The sequence below is a fragment of the Anser cygnoides genome, chromosome 31 (genome assembly GCF_040182565.1).
Source record: "Anser cygnoides isolate HZ-2024a breed goose chromosome 31, Taihu_goose_T2T_genome, whole genome shotgun sequence".
Lineage (NCBI taxonomy): Eukaryota > Metazoa > Chordata > Aves > Anseriformes > Anatidae > Anser > Anser cygnoides.
In genome coordinates this window covers 1,319,953-1,336,101 of record NC_089903.1, presented here as the reverse complement: position 1 = coordinate 1,336,101, position 16,149 = coordinate 1,319,953, and the positions used below count along the sequence as shown (strand labels likewise).

Below are 16,149 nucleotides of genomic sequence, written 5' to 3'. Positions count from 1 at the left end.
GGGCCCAGCCCCCCCCCGGCCGCGCGGGGCCCCCCCCGGGGGGCTGTGGGGGGGGGGGGGGGCGGGGAAGTGGGGGGGGGGGGGGGAGGGGCAGGGCCCAGCCCCGGCGCGCTGTTGGTGGGGGGGGGGAGGGAGGGGGGGGGACGCTTGGGGGGCGGCCGTGGGGCTGGGGACCCCCCCCCGGCCCCGCCGCCCGCCCCCCCCCCCGCCCCCCCGGCGGCTGTAGTGTTCCCGGGGGGGGGCCCCCGCCCCGCTGCGTCCGCCGGCCTGGGGGGGGAAGGGGAGGTTGGGGGGCGCCCCATAGCCAGGGCAGCCCCCCCTGGCCCCACATCGATCCCCTGCCCCATAGCGACCCCCCCCCACCCCATAGCACCTCCCCTGCCCCACAGCGACCCCCTCCTGCCCCACAGCAGCATCCCCACCACCCCCCTCTGCCTGTCAAGGCCCCACATCCCCCCCCGCCCCACAGCACCCCCCCGCCCCATAGCGGTGCCCTGCCCCATCGCGCCCCCCCCCCCGCCCCACGGCGCGCCCCACACCTGCGCCTCCGTTACTTGGCCATGGCCTTGATGGCGACAGCGGCTTCCTCGGTCATCGCCGACAGCACGGTGATCTGCGGGGCCGCGCTCGTGGGGCGCCCCACAGCGCCCCGTAACCCCCCCACAGCGCCCCGTAACCCCCCCACCCCCCTTACACCCACCCCACTCCCAGCCCCCAGCACCCCACAGCCACCCCCTGCCCCGCAGCACCCCGTAACCCCCCCACAGCGCCCCACAACCACTCCCCCAGCACCCCACACCCACCCCTGCCCCACAACTGCCCCCCAGCACCCCATAGTGCCCCACACCCACCCCTTAGCACCCCATAACCACCTCATAGCACCCCATAACACCCCCTAGCACCCCATAACACCCCCTAGCACCCCATAACCACCCCATAGCGCCCCATAACCGACCCACAGCACCCCATAACCACCTCATAGCACCCCATAACACCCCCTAGCGCCCCATAACCACCCCATAGCGCCCATAACCACCCTCTACCACCCCACACCCGCCCCATAGCACCCCATAACCGCCCCACAGCACCCCATACCCACCCCCTAGCGCCCCCCAGCGCCCCCCCAGCGCCCCCCATGGCCCCCGCGCGGCCGTACCAGGATCTCCTCCCCGCAGTCGTACTTCTGCTCGATCTCCTTGCCCAGCTCGCCCTCGGGCAGCCTCAGGTCCTCCCGCACCTCGCCGCTGTCTTGCAGCAGGGACAGGTACCCGTCCTGGATCCCGATCAGCTGCGGGGCCGCGCGTCACCGGGGGGCCCGCGGCACCCGTACGGGGCCCCAGGGGGTGCCCCACGGGGAAACGGGGCCCCAGGGGGTGCCCCACGGGGAAACAGGGCCCTAGGGGGTGCCCCACGGGGAAAACGGGGCCCCAGGGGGCGCCCCACGGCACAAATGGGGCCCTAGGGGTGCCCCAGGACAAGATATGGGGCACCCCACGGCAAATACGGGGCCCTATGGGGTGCCCCATAGGAAGAACAGGTCCCTATGGGGTGCCCCACAGCAGAGATGGGGCCCCATGGGTGCACCACAGCACGATATGGGGCGCCCCATGGCAGAGATGGGGCCCTAGGGGCGCCACACAGTGTGATGTGGGGCGCCCCATGGCACATATGGGGCCCTATGGGTGCCCCATGGCAAAAACGGGGTGCCCCACGACAGACATGGGGCCCTAGGAGCACCCTACAGTGCACTATGGGGTGCCCCACAGCGCGGTGTGGGGCCCTAGGGGCGCCCCATGGCACAGACGGGGCTCTATGGGGCGCCCCATGGCAAAATGAGGGCCCTATGGGCACCCTACAGTGCAATATGGGGCGCCCCATAGCACGATATGGGGCCCTATGGGCGCCCCATGGCACAGACGGGGCCCTATGGGTGCCCCACGGCACGATATGGGGCGCCCCACGGCATGGACGGGGCCCTATGGGGCGCTGTGGGGTTTTGGGGTGCGTGCACCACATTGGGGTCCCCTCACCCTGCGGATAAAATTTGGGAACTCCCCGCCCTGAAGCAGAGAATTTGGGGTCCCCCCACCCCGTAACACACTGGGGACCCCCACCCCGTTACAGGCTGGGGTCCCCCCGCCCTATACCCCGTACATTAGGGGTCCCCCCACCCCATAACGGGGTGCCCCCACCCCATACCACATTAAGGGTCCCCCCACTCTGTATATTTGGGGTCCCCCCACCCCATAATCACCCTACCAATGAGCTTTGGGGCCCCCCTACCCCACAAAACATTTGGGGTCCCCGCACCCCATAATGGGGCGCCCCCACCCCACACATCTGGGGTCCCCCCCATATATTTGGGGTCCCCCCACCCCATGCAATTGGGGTTCCCCTCCCTCCATAATAGGGTCCCCCATAATGGGGTCCCCCCGCCCCACACATTTGGGGTCCCCCCGCGTATGTTTGGGGTCCCCCCACATAATGGGGTCCCCCCATATTCGGGGTCCCCCCCCCCCATAAATTATCGGGGTCCCCACACCCCATACAGTTGCCCCCCCCCCCCCATCCCCCCTCCCTGCCCCTTCCCCCTAGCTCCCCCCCCGGGCCCCCCCCCTTAGGCCCCGCCCCCCGGAGCCACACCCCGTCAGGCCCCGCCCACCTGGAAGTCGTTGCGCTTGATGTTGGGCACGTCCATGTTGTGGGTGGAGGGGCAGATGTCCTCGTACTTCTTGCCCGTGAAGATGTCGATGCCCACCAGGTGCACCTGGGGGCGGGGCCAGCGTGAGGGGCGGGGCCTCGGGGGGCGGGGCGGGGCCCGAGGGGGCCTTGGGGGGGGGCGGGGCTTGGTGTTTGGGGGCGTGGCTTGGTGTTTGGGGGCTTTGGGGGCGTTGGGGCTTGGGGGCGTTTGGGGGGGCGGGGCTTGAGGGCGGGGCTTTGGGGGGGCGGGCTTGTTTGGGGGCGGGGGCTTGAGGTTTGGGGCTTGGGGGCGTGGCTTGGGGGCGGGCGTGGCTTGGGGTTTGGGGGCGGGGCTTGCGGTTTGGGGGCGGGGCTTGGGGGTTGGGGGCGGGGCTTGGGGGTTGGAGGGGTGAGGGCTGGGGGTGCGGGGGGAAGCCATGGGCGCCTGGGGGCGTGGCCAAATTGGGGGCGTGGTCTCCTGGTGGGCGGGGCCCCTGGGGGCGGGGCTTGGGGCTCAAGGGGCGGGGCTTGGGGGTTGGAGGGCTGGGGCCACACCGGGAGGCTGGGGGCGTGGCCTCATAGGGGGCGTGGCCTCGGGATGTGGGCGGGGCCACGGTGGAGGCTCGTAGGGGCGGGGCTTGGGGCTCAAAGGGGGCGGGGCTTGGGGCTAGGGGGGGCAAGGCACCAGGGCAGCTGGGCGCACGGCCGCGGTGGGCGGGGCCTCGTGGGGGCGTGGCCATCACGGGGGCGGGGCTTGGGGCTCCAGGGGCGGGGCTTTAAGGGGGGTGGGGCCCCGGGTGCCTGGGGGCGGGGCCTCGTGGGGGGCGGGGCTTTGGGTGGGGTCTGAAGGGGGCGGGGCTTGGGGCTTCGAAAGGGGGCGGGGGGGCTGCCAGGGGGGTTTGGGGGGGGGATTTGGGGGCTTCAAGGAGGCTTTAAGGGGTCGGGGGATTTGGGGGCATTTGGGGGAAGGGTTTGGGGGCTTCAGGGGGGTTGGGGGCATTTGGGGGCTTTGAAGGGTTTGGGGAGATTTGGGGCTTTTGGGGGGGTTTGGGGGGTTTTGGAGGATTTAGGGGGTTTGGGGGCTTCAAGGAGGTTTTAAGGGGGTTGGAGGATTTGGGGGGATTTGGAGGGATTTGTAGGATTTGGGGGTTTTGAGGATTTGGGGGGGGTTGGGGGCTTTAAAGGGTTTGGGGGGATTTGGGAGGTTTTAAGGAGGTTTTAAAGGGTTTGGGCAATTTGGGGGGAGGTTGGGGGATTTGGGGCTTGAAGGGTTTTGGGGGGGATTCAGGGGCTTTGAGGACTTTGATGGTTTTGGGGGGTTTTGGGGTCTTCAAGGAGTTTTAGGGGATTTAGGGAGTTTGAAAGTATTCGGGGATTTTGAAGGTTTTTGGGGGGGGTTGGGGGTTTTGTGGATTTTAGGGGATTTGGGGGCTAAAAAGGGTTTGGGGGCTTTGGGGGAATTTGGAGGGTTTTGGGGATTTCAAAGGGTTTTGGGGAGTTTTGAGGGTTTGGGGGAGTTCTGAGGGGTTTGGGGACTTTAGGAGGATTTGGGGGAATTAGGGCGCTTCAGAGGTTTTGCGGGTTTTGAGGCACTTTGGGGCATTTTCAGGAATTTCGGGGCTCGGAGGGGTTTCAGCTTTAGAGGGGCTTTGGAGAGCTTGGGGAAGTTTGGGGTGTTTGGGGGGGCTTTGGGGGCAGCTCGAGGTGCTTTTGGGGCCGTTTGGGTGGTTTTGCAGCGCTCTGTGTGTTCTCGGGGGGACTGGGAGAATTTCAGGGTGGTTCTGGGGTATTTGGGGGTGTTTTGGGTGGTTTTAGGGGTTTGGGGGTGATTTGGGGTCACCCTGCACACGTTTTGAACTCCTTTGGGGTCATCTGGGGGGATTCCTGGGGTATTTGAGGTCAGTTTGGAAGCGGGGGGTTTCAGGACCATGGGGGACATTTTGGGGCCATTTCAGGGCCTTCCAGGCCCGTTTCAGGGACATTTTGGGCCCATTTTGGGTCATTTCGGGCCGGTTTCAGGCCCACTTTGGGGCCCATTTCCAGCGCCTGTTTTTGGGACGTTTCAGCCCGTTTCAGGCCTGTTTCAGGCTCACTTCCAGGATTTTGGGGTACTCTGGCCCATTTGGGGCCCATTTTTGGGTGTTTCAGACCTATTTGAGGGCATTTGGGGCCTTTTACGGCCCCGTTTTGGTTTTTTTTTGCCCATTTCGGGCCTACCTCAGCCCCATTTGAGGGCATTTTTAGGTATTTTGGCTCATTCTGGGCCCATTTCAGGGCATTTCACCCTATTTTGGGCCCATTTCAGGCCCCTTTAATGGCATTTTAGGGCGTTTCAGGCCCATTTCAAGCCCAGTTTGGTGCATTCAGGGACATTTTGGTGCAATTTGGGCCCACTTCAGGCCCCTTTGGGGATGTTTTAGGGCATTTTAGTCCATTTAGGCCTCATTTCAGGCCCATTTTCGGGCATTTTGGCCCATTTGGGGCCCACTTCTGGTCATTTCGGACCCATTTCAAGCCCATCTGGGAGCATTTTGACCTCAATGGAGCCCATTTTGGGCCATCTTGTGGCATTTGGGGCCCGTTTCAGGCCCATTTTGATACATTCTGGGCCTAACTTACGCCCATTTGGAGCCACTTCAGCCCATATAGGGTGCATTTCAGGGCATTTGGGCCAATTTCAGTTTCATTTCAAGCCCATTTTAGTGTATTTTGGGCCTGTTTCAGACCCATTTGGGTCCATTTTTTGGCATTTGGACCCATCTGGGGCGCATTTTGTGGCATTTGGGGTCCATTTTAGGCTCACTTTGGGGCATTTTGATATGTTTTGGGCCATTTTGGGGCCCATTTCAAAAGCATTTGGGGCATTTTTGACCTGTTTGGAGCCCATTTTAGGCCATTTCAGTGCATTTCAGGCCTGTTCCAGGCCCATTTGGGGCCATTTTCGGGCATTTATGGCCTGTTTTGGTCCCATTTCAGGCCATTTTGGGCCCATTTCATGCCATTTTGGCCCATTTTGGGTCATCTGGGACCCATTTCAAACCCATTTGGAGGCATTTTGACCTGTTTCAGGCCCATTCGGGGCCATTTTGACCTGTTTGGGGCCTATTTGGGGCCCATTTCAAGCCCATTTTGGTGCACTACAGGCCTGTTTCTGGCCCATTTGAGGCCATTTTGGGGCATTTTGACCTGTTTGGGACCCATTTCAGGTAATCTTGGGCCAATTTCAGGCCCATTTCGGGGCATTTTGTGGCATTTGCGGCCCATTTCGGGGAATTTTGGGGCCCATTTTGGTACATTCTGGGCCCATTTTAGGCCCATTAGGGGCCATTTTGGCCCATATAGGGTGCATTTCATGGCGTCTGGGCCCATTTTCATCTCATTCCAAGCCCATTTCGGTGTCATCTAGGCCCCGTTTCAGGCTCATTTGGGGGCATTCTGACGTGTTTTGGGCCGTTCTGGGGCCCGCCTTAAACGTGCTTGGGGGCATTTTGACCTGCTTGGGGCGCGTTTTGGTGCGTTTGGGGCCTGCTTGGGGCCACTTCTGCTGCATTTGGGGCCTGCTCGGGGCCCACTTTTGCTGCGTTTGGGGCCTGCTCGGGGCCCACTTTTGCTGCGTTTGGGGCCTGCTCGGGGCCACTTTTGCTGCGTTTGGGGCCTGCTTGCGGCCTGCTCGGGGCCACTTTTGGTGCGTTTGGGGCCTGCTCGGGGCCCACTTTTGCTGCGTTTGGGGCCTGCTTGCGGCCTGCTCGGGGCCACTTTTGCTGTGTTTGGGGCCTGTCTGGGGCCCACAGTTGCTGCGTTTGGGGCCTGCTCAGGGCCCACTGTTGCTGCGTTTGGGGCCTGCTCGGGGCCCACAGTTGCTGCGTTTGGGGCCTGCTCGGGGCCCACAGTTGCTGCGTTTGGGGCCTGTCTGGGGCCCACAGTTGCTGCGTTTGGGGCCTGCTCGGGGCCCACTTTTGCTGCGTTTGGGGCCTGTCTGGGGCCCACAGTTGCTGCGTTTGGGGCCTGCTCGGGGCCACTTTTGGTGCGTTTGGGGCCCGCTCGGGGCCCACTTTTGGTGCGTTTGGGGCCTGCTTGGGGCCCACTTTTGCTGCGTTTGGGGCCTGCTCGGGGCCCACTTTTAGTGCGTTTGGGGCCTGCTTGGGGCCTGCTTGGGGCCCGTTTTGGTGTGTTTGGGGCCTGCTTGGGGCCACTTTTGGTGCGTTTGGGGCCTGCTTGGGGCCCACTTTTGCTGCGTTTGGGGCCTGCTCGGGGCCCACTTTTAGTGCGTTTGGGGCCTGCTCGGGGCCACTTTTGGTGCGTTTGGGGCCCGCTCGGGGCCCACTTTTGGTGCGTTTGGGGCCCGCTCGGGGCCCACTTTTGGTGCGTTTGGAGCCTGTCTGGGGCCCGTTTTGGTGTGTTTGGGGCCTGCTTGGGGCCACTTTTGGTGCGTTTGGGGCCTGCTTGGAGCCTGTCTGGGGCCCGTTTTGGTGCGTTTGGGGCCTGTCTGGGGCCCGTTGCTGCGTTTGGGGCCTGTCTGGGGCCCACAGTTGCTGCGTTTGGGGCCTGCTCAGGGCCCACAGTTGCTGCGTTTGGGGCCTGCTCGGGGCCCACAGTTGCTGCGTTTGGGGCCTGTCTGGGGCCCACAGTTGCTGTGTTTGGGGCCTGTCTGGGGCCCACAGTTGCTGCGTTTGGGGCCTGCTCGGGGCCCACAGTTGCTGCGTTTGGGGCCTGTCTGGGGCCCACAGTTGCTGTGTTTGGGGCCTGTCTGGGGCCCACAGTTGCTGCGTTTGGAGCCTGCTCAGGGCCCACAGTTGCTGCGTTTGGGGCCTGCTCGGGGCCCACAGTTGCTGCGTTTGGGGCCTGCTCAGGGCCCACAGTTGCTGCGTTTGGGGCCTGCTCAGGGCCCACAGTTGCTGCGTTTGGGGCCTGCTCGGGGCCCACAGTTGCTGCGTTTGGGGCCTGTCTGGGGCCCACAGTTGCTGCGTTTGGGGCCTGCTCAGGGCCCACAGTTGCTGCGTTTGGGGCCTGCTCGGGGCCACAGTTGCTGCGTTTGGGGCCTGTCTGGGGCCCACAGTTGCTGTGTTTGGGGCCTGTCTGGGGCCCACAGTTGCTGCGTTTGGGGCCTGCTCAGGGCCCACAGTTGCTGCGTTTGGGGCCTGCTCGGGGCCCACAGTTGCTGCGTTTGGGGCCTGCTCAGGGCCCACAGTTGGTGCGTTTGGGGCCTGCTCGGGGCCCACAGTTGCTGCGTTTGGGGCCTGCTCGGGGCCCACAGTTGCTGCGTTTGGGGCCTGCTCGGGGCCCACAGTTGCTGCGTTTGGGGCCTGTCTGGGGCCCACAGTTGCTGCGTTTGGGGCCTGTCTGGGGCCCACAGTTGCTGCGTTTGGGGCCTGTCTGGGGCCCACAGTTGCTGCGTTTGGGGCCTGCTCGGGGCCCACTGTTGCTGCGTTTGGGGCCTGTCTGGGGCCCACAGTTGCTGCGTTTGGGGCCTGCTCGGGGCCCACTGTTGCTGCGTTTGGGGCCTGCTCGGGGCCCACAGTTGCTGCGTTTGGGGCCTGCTCGGGGCCCACAGTTGCTGCATTTGGGGCCTGCTCGGGGCCCACTGTTGCTGCATTTGGGGCCTGCTCGGGGCCCACTTTTGGTGCATTTTGGTGCGTTTGGGGCCTGCTCGGGGCCCACTGTTGCTGCGTTTGGGGCCTGCTCGGGGCCTGTCTGGGGCCACTTTCGGTGCGTTTGGGGCCTGCTCGGGGCCACTTTTGGTGCGTTTGGGGCCTGCTCGGGGCCCACAGTTGCTGCGTTTGGGGCCTGCTTGCGGCCTGCTCGGGGCCACTTTTGCTGCGTTTGGGGCCTGCTCGGGGCCACTTTTGGTGCATTTGGGGCCTGCTCGGGGCCCACTGTTGCTGCGTTTGGAGCCTGCTCGGGGCCCACAGTTGCTGCGTTTGGGGCCTGCTCCGGGCCCACTGTTGCTGCGTTTGGGGCCTGCTCCGGGCCCACTGTTGCTGCGTTTGGGGCCTGCTCCGGGCCCACTGTTGCTGCGTTTGGGGCCTGCTCCGGGCCCACTGTTGGTGCGTTTGGAGCCTGCTCCGGGCCCACTGTTGGTGCGTTTGGGGCCTGCTCGGGGACCACAGTTGCTGCGTTTGGAGCCTGCTCCGGGCCCACTGTTGCTGCGTTTGGGGCCTGCTCGGGGCCCACTGTTGCTGCGTTTGGGGCCTGCTCGGGGCCCACTTTTGGTGCGTTTGGAGCCTGCTCGGGGCCCACTGTTGGTGCGTTTGGGGCCTGCTCCGGGCCCACTGTTGGTGCGTTTGGGGCCTGCTCCGGGCCCACTGTTGGTGCGTTTGGGGCCTGCTCCGGGCCACTTTTGCGCATTTTGCCCCGTTTCGCCCCGTTTTCGCCCCGTTCCGGGGCAGTACCTTGGCGTGGCCGTGCTTGCCGGTCTTGGAAGTGGACATCTCGACGATCTTGCAGGGGCGCCCCTTGAGCACCACGAAGCCGTTCTTGCGCAGCGCTGAGCACTGCATGGGGAATGTGGCCGAGGCGCCCGCGTCGCCCGTCTCGAAGTCCAGGTCGTCCGCCATGCTGCCGCTGCACCGCTGGGGGGGGGAAATGGGGAAAACGGGGTGAAAACCGGGGATTTTGGGGGTGGCAGGGAGGGACACAGCACACCGGGACCCCCAAGGGTCATAGGGGTGGAATGGGACCACTGGGAGCAGGGACACCCCAATGGGAGCCCGTTAATAGGGACACCCCAATAAGACCCCCAGAGGACATGGGGATGTAATGGGACCCCAATATTGGGGACACCTCAATTGGACCCCCAATATTGGGGACACTTAAGACCCCCCATTAATGGGGATACCCCAATAGGAGCCCCAGGGAACACAGAGATATAAGGAAACCCCTACTAACGGGCACACCCCAATAAAATCCCCGTTAACGGGGAAACCCCAATTGGACCCCTGGGTTTGGGGACACCCCACTGAGACCCGTGGGACTGGGGACACTTCATTGGGACCCCCGTTAATGGGGACACCCCAGCGGGACCCCCAGGGGACACGGGGATGTAATGGGACCCCCAGTATTGGGGACACCCCCATGGGACCCCCCAGGAATCATAAGAACACAAAAGAACCCCCATTAATGGCGACACCCCAACGGGACCCCTGGGTTTGGGGACACCCCAATAAAACCCCCAGGGGACATGGAAATGTAATGGGACCCCCAGTACTGGGGACACCCCAATGGGACCCCCATTAATGGGGACACCCCAATGGGACCCTCAGGGGACATGGGACTGGGAACCCCATTAATGGGGACACGCCGTTTGGACCCCCACCCCCATTAATGGGGAAACCCCAATTGGATCCTCGAGTTTGGGGACACCCCCATGGGATCCCGTTAATGGGGACACCCCCATGGGAACCCCATTAATGGGTACACCCCAATGGGATTCCTGGGCTTGGTGACACCCCAATGGGACCCCCAGAATTGAGAACACCCCCATTGGCACCCCCAGGAAGGGGGCATTGGGGGAACACCCCCCCAGATCAAATACTAGGAAGCCAGGACCCCAATAAGGGCAGGATTGGGGAGGGGGAGCAGAACCCCCAAAACCCTACAGGCCCCCAACCGCACACTTAAAAGCCCTACAGGACCCTCAACGCCCCCCCCCCGCTCCTATTGGACCCCCAAATATCTCCCCAAGGCCCCTACAAGACCCCCAACGCCCCCTAAAAAGCCCTAAAGGGCCCCCAGATTTCTACAGGACCCCCAAACCCCTATAGGGCCTCCCCCAAACTCCCCTACGAGACCCCCAAAGCCCCCAATACCTCTCTCCAGGACCCCCAAAGCCTCCCCCAAAACCCCTATGAGACCCCAAATCCCCCCCCTCAATGCCCCAAGAGATTCCCCCCCCCCCAAACCCCTACAGGACCCCCTCCCAACTCACAACCCCCCCCCCGAAAACTCCTACAGAACGCCAAAACCCCACAAAAAACCTCTCTAAAACCCCCAAATCCCCCCTACATGCCCCTATTGGACCCCCCAAATCCCCCACAAGACCCCAAAGCCCCCCCAACACCCTCATAGGACCCCAAACCTCTACTGGACCCTCAAATCCCCCCCCCAAAACTCCACCAGGACCTCCAAGACCCCCAAATTCCTCCCCAAGCTCCTCCAGGACCCCCAAACTCCCCCCAATCCTACCCCAAAGCCCCTACGAGACCCCAACCCCCCTCCCCCCAACACCCTTATGGGACCCCAAAACCCCTCCAGGACCCCCAACACCCCCCCAAAACTCTTCCAAGACCCCCCCAAGCCCCCCTGCACACCCCTACTGGACCCCCAAATCCCACCCCAGCATCCTCATGGGACCCCAAATCCCCCCCCCAAAACCTCTCCAGGTCCCCCACCCCCACCAGATCCCAAAAGCCCCCCAAAACCTCTATGGAGCCCCCAAATTCCCTCCTTAAGGCCCCCAACCCCTTACAGGGCCCCCAAATCCCCCCCCCAAGGCCCCATATTCCTCCTCAAGGCCCCTCCAGGACCTCCAGAATCCCCCCCAACATCCTCATAGGACCCCCAACCCCCCCCAAATCCCCCTAAAACCTCGCTGGGACCCCCAAATCCCCCCCAAACGCCTACAGGATCCCAACCCCCCCCCCAAAACCTCTTTGGGATTCCTAAATCCCCCCCCTAATACTCTCATGGCACCCCAAATCCCCCCTGAAGGCCCCAACCCCCCCCCAACACACTCACAGGACCCCAAAAGCCCCCCAACCCCCCCCAAAAACCTCTCTGGGACCCCCAAATCCCCCCCAAACACCCTCATGGGACCCCAAAACCCCCCTCAAAACCCCAAATCCCCCCCCCCAAACCCCTACAGGACCCCAAAACCCCCCCACATTCCCTCCTTAAGGCCCCAACCCCCCCCCCAACCCCTTACATGGCCCCCAAGTCCCTTCCTCAAGGCCACAAACAGCCCCCCAAAACCTCTCCAAGACCCCAAAAATCCCCCCCAACGCTCTCATAGGACCCCAAAACCTCCCCGAAACCTCCCCAAACCCCTATGGGACCCCCAACAACCCCCAAATCTCCCCCAAACCACCCTGGGACCCCCAAAGCCCCCCCAAACACCCTCATGGGACCCCGAATTCCCTCTTAAGGCCCCAAATCCCCCCCCAACACCCCCCCAAATCCCCTATGGGACCCCCAACCCCCCCCCAAATCCCCCCCTTAAAGCCCCAAATCCCCCCCAAACCCTTACGGGACCCCCAACCCCCCCCCCAGATCCCCTATGGGACCCCCAAAACCCCCCTCATCCCCCCCCTTAAGGCCCCAAATCCCCCTAAAAAAAAAAAAAACCTAAAACCCTCACAAGACCCCCAAACCTCCCCCCAAACCCCCCCAACCCCCCCCCGCGCCCCGCACTTGGTACATCCCAGCCCCATTGCCGCTAATACCGGCCCGGCCGCGACCACCGCACCCCGGGGGGGGGACACAGGCACCACGCAACCCCCCCCCCCCCGGCAGTGGTAGCGCCTGCCAGCCCGGGTGATTCAGCGGCGGCGGCCGCCACCACCGCGGCGCCGCGTGGGGGTGGGGACGCCCCAACCCCCCCCCCACACCCCCTCGCCTTGGTACGGTCCCAGCCGGCGGCGGCTGCGAGGCGGGCAGAACCAAGGCGAGGCGAGGGGGGGGAACCACGTGGTGCGGCGCCACCTCCCCCCTCCCCCCCGCAGTGGTACGGCCCGGCCCGGCCTAGGCCCCCGCGCAGCCACATGGCGGCGGCCGGGGGGGGGGGGGGTTAAGGGCCTGGGACCCCCCCCCAAATCCTCGGGGACCCCCCCAAATCCTTGGGACCCCCCCCCGCCAAAGCCTCAGGGCTCCCCCCGGGGGTTGGGGGTCCCGAAGTGGTTGGGAATCCCCCCAAAAGGGCCCTGGGAGCCCCCCCCTCAAGGCACCTGGGACCCCCCCCAAAGCCCCTCAGAACCCCCCAAATTCTTAAGACCCCCCCCAAATACCCTTAGCCCCCCCCCCAAGTGCTTGGGACCCCCCCCCACAAATCCCTGGAACCCCTCCCCAAACCTCTGAGCCCCCCGAAAAAAACCTTTAGCCCCCCCCCCCAAATCCCTGGGACCCCCCAAAACCTTGAGTCCCCCCTAAAACCTTTGAGCCCCCCCCCAAACCTTCAGGATCCCCCCCCTAAAATCCTGTGAGTTTCCCCCAAAGCCCTAGGACCCCCCCCCAAGCCCTTAGGGTCCCCCCCCCCCAAACACCTGGGACCCCTCCCCCAAAGGCTTGGGGCTCCCCCCTAAATCCCTGGACCACCCCCCCCCCCCAAAAAAAAGGCCTTAGGGCCTCCCTAAACCCTAAATTCCCCACCCCCCCCCCCGCAAACCTCTTGAATCTCTATTAAACACGTGCCCACACACCCCCCCCAAAAAAAATACTTGGTGCCCCCCTAAACTCTTAAGAACCCCCCAAAAAAACCTTTGGATTCCTCCCAAACTCCTTACCCCCCCCCCCCCAAACCCTTTAACCCCCCTCTACACATCTGGGACCCCCCAAATCCCTGAAATCCCCCCCCAAAGCTTTGGGCCTTCCCTACCCCCTTGATTCCCCCCCCCCCCCCGAAAAAAATTTCAACTCCTCCCTAAGCCTTTGAGACCCCCTCAAGCCTTTTACCCCCCCCCCAAAGTCCTTAAGAGCCCCCTAAAACCTTTAACCCCACCCCAAAACCCTTAACACCCCCCCCCCAAATTCCCCAAGACCCTTCCAACCTTAAAACCTTCCCCCCAAAGCCCTTAGGGCCTCCCTAAAGCCCCAGAACCCCCCCCCCCAAAAAAACCTTTAAGGCCCCCCCCAAATATCTAAGATCCCCCCCCAAGCCCTTAGGGCCCCCTCCCCAAACCCCTCGAAACCCCTCCAAAAAAAACTTTAAGGCCCTCTAAATCCTTCGGACCCCCCCCAAACCCCTAGGACCCCCCCCACAAGCCTTTACACCCCCCCCCCCCAAAAAAAAAGCGTTAAGGCTCCTTAAGTCGTTGGGACACCCCCAAATCCTTCAGGATTCCCCCCAAATTCCCGAGACCCCCCCAAGCCCTTTAGGACCCCCCCAGGCCCCCTCAGACCCCCCCCAAGCCCCCTCAGGCCCCCCCCCAAGCCCCAAACTCCCAGCACCGCTTGGCGCCGCCCCCCCCCCCCAACGAGCACACTTAGAACCGGGTCTCCCCGGGCCCGTTTTGGGTCCAAAAAACGCAATTTAACTACTTCCCCCCCCCCCCATCAAGACGCGGAGCGAGCGGGGACCTACCCTCGCGGGGCGGCCGCCGCCGCCGGTCTGAGGGGGCCCGGGGGGAGCCCGCGCCTTATGGGGGGGAGGCGCCACGCGGGCCCCGCGCGCTCCTTCCCCGCTCCCCCTCCCCTCCCCGCCGGGCGAGCCCATTCGGCACCCTGCTGGGGGGGGGGGTCGGTTCCCGATCCCCCCAAATTTTACCCCCCCCGGTTTTTCCCCCCCCTCCCCGCCGGACTCACCCCCCCCGTCCGCGAGCCCAACCGCCGCCTGCTGCCGCCGCCGCTCCGGCTGCTGCAACCCCGCGGCCCGCACTGCGCATGCGCCGGGAGCGCCACCGCCTCCCTCCCCCCCCCGCGGACCCCCCCGCGGTGAGAGCGTCCGCCCTAAGTGGGGGGGGGGAAGAGCGCCCGGGACGCTCTGCGCATGCGCAAGGCGGGAGCCGCGCAGCCACCGCCCCGCCCCGCCGCCGCGGCGCATGCGCGGGGAGGGAGGGGCGCGGTGGGGTGAGGCGGGGAGCGGAGCTGCGCATGCGCGGCGGGGGAGGGGTGGGGGAGGGAGGGAGCGGCGGCCCCGCCCCCACACTGCGCATGCGCGCGGCCCTCCCGGCCATAGAGACGGGGCTCGGCGGGCAGAGCGTCGCCCGCCGCCATCTTGGGAAGGGGGCGAGCGGCTGCCATGGCAACGGCGCGGCGAGAAGCGCCGGCTTGTATGCAAATGAGCGTAATGAGGACAATTAACGGCCCGGCAAGGCCCTCGTTAATCCTCCGCCCCCCCCACGCCCAGATCATGAAAGTTTATGCAAATCACCGCAGGTGCGGGACGCTTTTACCTATGAAAACGTACATTTCTTTAAATACGTACAAACGTTGCCCCGCCCGGCACTGCGCAGCACCCCCAGCCGAACGCAGACGTTGACGTTAAGTAAATTTATGTTAACACACACAAATGAGCGCGGCGGCGCTTCTCTGCATGCGCGAACAGAGAGCGGAGGGGGGAGACAGGGAGGGACAGGCGCTGCCACTCGTGCATGCTCCGCCCCGCTCCAGCCTTTATCCCTCCCCCCACGTGGTGCCGCGCGCCTCGTGCCCGCCACGCGCCCAATATAACCCAATATAACCCAATATAACCCAATATAACCCAATATAACCCAATATAACCCAATATAACGCCAAAATATAACGCGCCCAATCGCCGCCCTTCCCCTCCCCCCCCCGCTCCCTGCCAGCCAATGGGGAGCCGCGGGCGAGGCGCGAAGCCGGGGGGGCGGAGCCTGGCGGCGGTTGGCGAGGCAGCCCCGGGCAGAACCCCCTCAAAAGCGGCGGCGGCGGCGACAGGGTCGGAGCTCGGCGCTGTTCTCTCCCCCTCAGCGACCAGGCCTGTTACCAGCCTCCCCCGGTTCTCTCCGCTATCGCCCCCCGGTGGCCGCGGCCATGCTGAGCGACTCGCAGGGCCCTGCCGAGCCGCCCGGCTCCCCCCCGGGCCCGCCACCGTCCCCCCTCAGAGGCCGGTGCCGCTGCCGCTCCCCCCCCGGCCCCCTCAGAGGCCGGTGCCGCTGCCGCTCCCTCCCCGGCCGTTACCTCAGAGCCTGCAGCTGCGTCCCGTGCCAAGCCCGTGCTGGGTGAGGGGTGGGGACAGGCCGTGCTCACCGGGGGTGTTAGGAGGGGGGTGCAGGGGCCTTGGGGTGATGAGCCCTCACCCTGCCACACTCCTCTGGTGGGGTGGGGGTAACTGGGGGGTACTGGGGGTTCACTGGGGGTAACTGGGGGGGCTAGGGGGGTACTGGGGGGAAACTGGGAGAGGCCTTGGGGGGGTAACTGGGAGGGGCTGGGGGGTACTGGGAGAGGCTGGGGGGGATAGTTGTGAGAAACACTCCGAAAACAAACAAACAAACAAACAAAAACCTGCTGCTCAACAGCAGCTGGGAGAGCGAGGAGCGAGAAACCTCCCCGCAGACACCAAAGTCAGCACAGACGGAGGGGGTGGAGGCGCTCCAGGCGCCGGAGCCGAAGCCCCCTGCGGCCTGTGGAGAGGCCCCTGGTGGAGCAGGCTGCCCCCCCCGTCCCCCCCTTCTCGATACTTGGGAAACTGACCAAACACCACAGCAAATATACCAAAACCTCTAGACTGTTACTTAGATAGTGCCTACACCCTCTTTCCCTGCTCGTTCAACTTTCCCAACTCATTCAAAAAACAGCTCT

The 16,149-nt window shown here is 64.6% G+C and overlaps 1 protein-coding gene across 3 annotated transcripts; it reads right to left on the bottom strand.

The window, feature by feature from the left end:
* Positions 1-135: 135 nt before the first annotated feature.
* Positions 136-14,335, bottom strand: EIF5A (eukaryotic translation initiation factor 5A). 3 transcript variants are annotated; one of them, XM_066985249.1, is made up of 6 exons: positions 14,193-14,295; positions 9,069-9,241; positions 2,663-2,767; positions 1,157-1,288; positions 540-613; positions 136-267 (listed from the first exon to the last, which is right to left on the bottom strand). In XM_066985249.1, the coding sequence occupies exons 2-5, from the start codon at positions 9,231-9,233 to the stop codon at positions 551-553; spliced, it is 465 nt and encodes a 154-aa protein (XP_066841350.1). In that variant the 5' UTR covers positions 9,234-9,241; positions 14,193-14,295; the 3' UTR covers positions 136-267; positions 540-550. The 3 variants fall into 3 exon arrangements, with proteins under 3 accessions (XP_066841350.1, XP_066841348.1, XP_066841349.1); XM_066985247.1 differs by lacking the exon at positions 14,193-14,295 and adding an exon at positions 13,970-14,098 and having other exon boundaries at positions 144-267; positions 9,069-9,248; XM_066985248.1 differs by having other exon boundaries at positions 145-267; positions 9,069-9,248; positions 14,191-14,335.
* Positions 14,336-16,149: the final 1,814 nt, after the last annotated feature.

Bases quoted from the DNA above. Each gene is read 5' to 3' on its own strand.
- EIF5A (XM_066985248.1), bottom strand. From the start codon at position 9,233: ATGGCGGACGACCTGGACTTCGAGACGGGCGACGCGGGCGCCTCGGCC. The intron at 2,768-9,068 runs GTACTGCCCCGG...CCCCGCCCCCAG, and splicing joins GCAAGCACGGCCACGCCAAG to GTGCACCTGGTGGGCATCGA. The intron at 1,289-2,662 runs GTGGGCGGGGCC...GCGGCCCCGCAG, and splicing joins TCAAGCGCAACGACTTCCAG to CTGATCGGGATCCAGGACGG.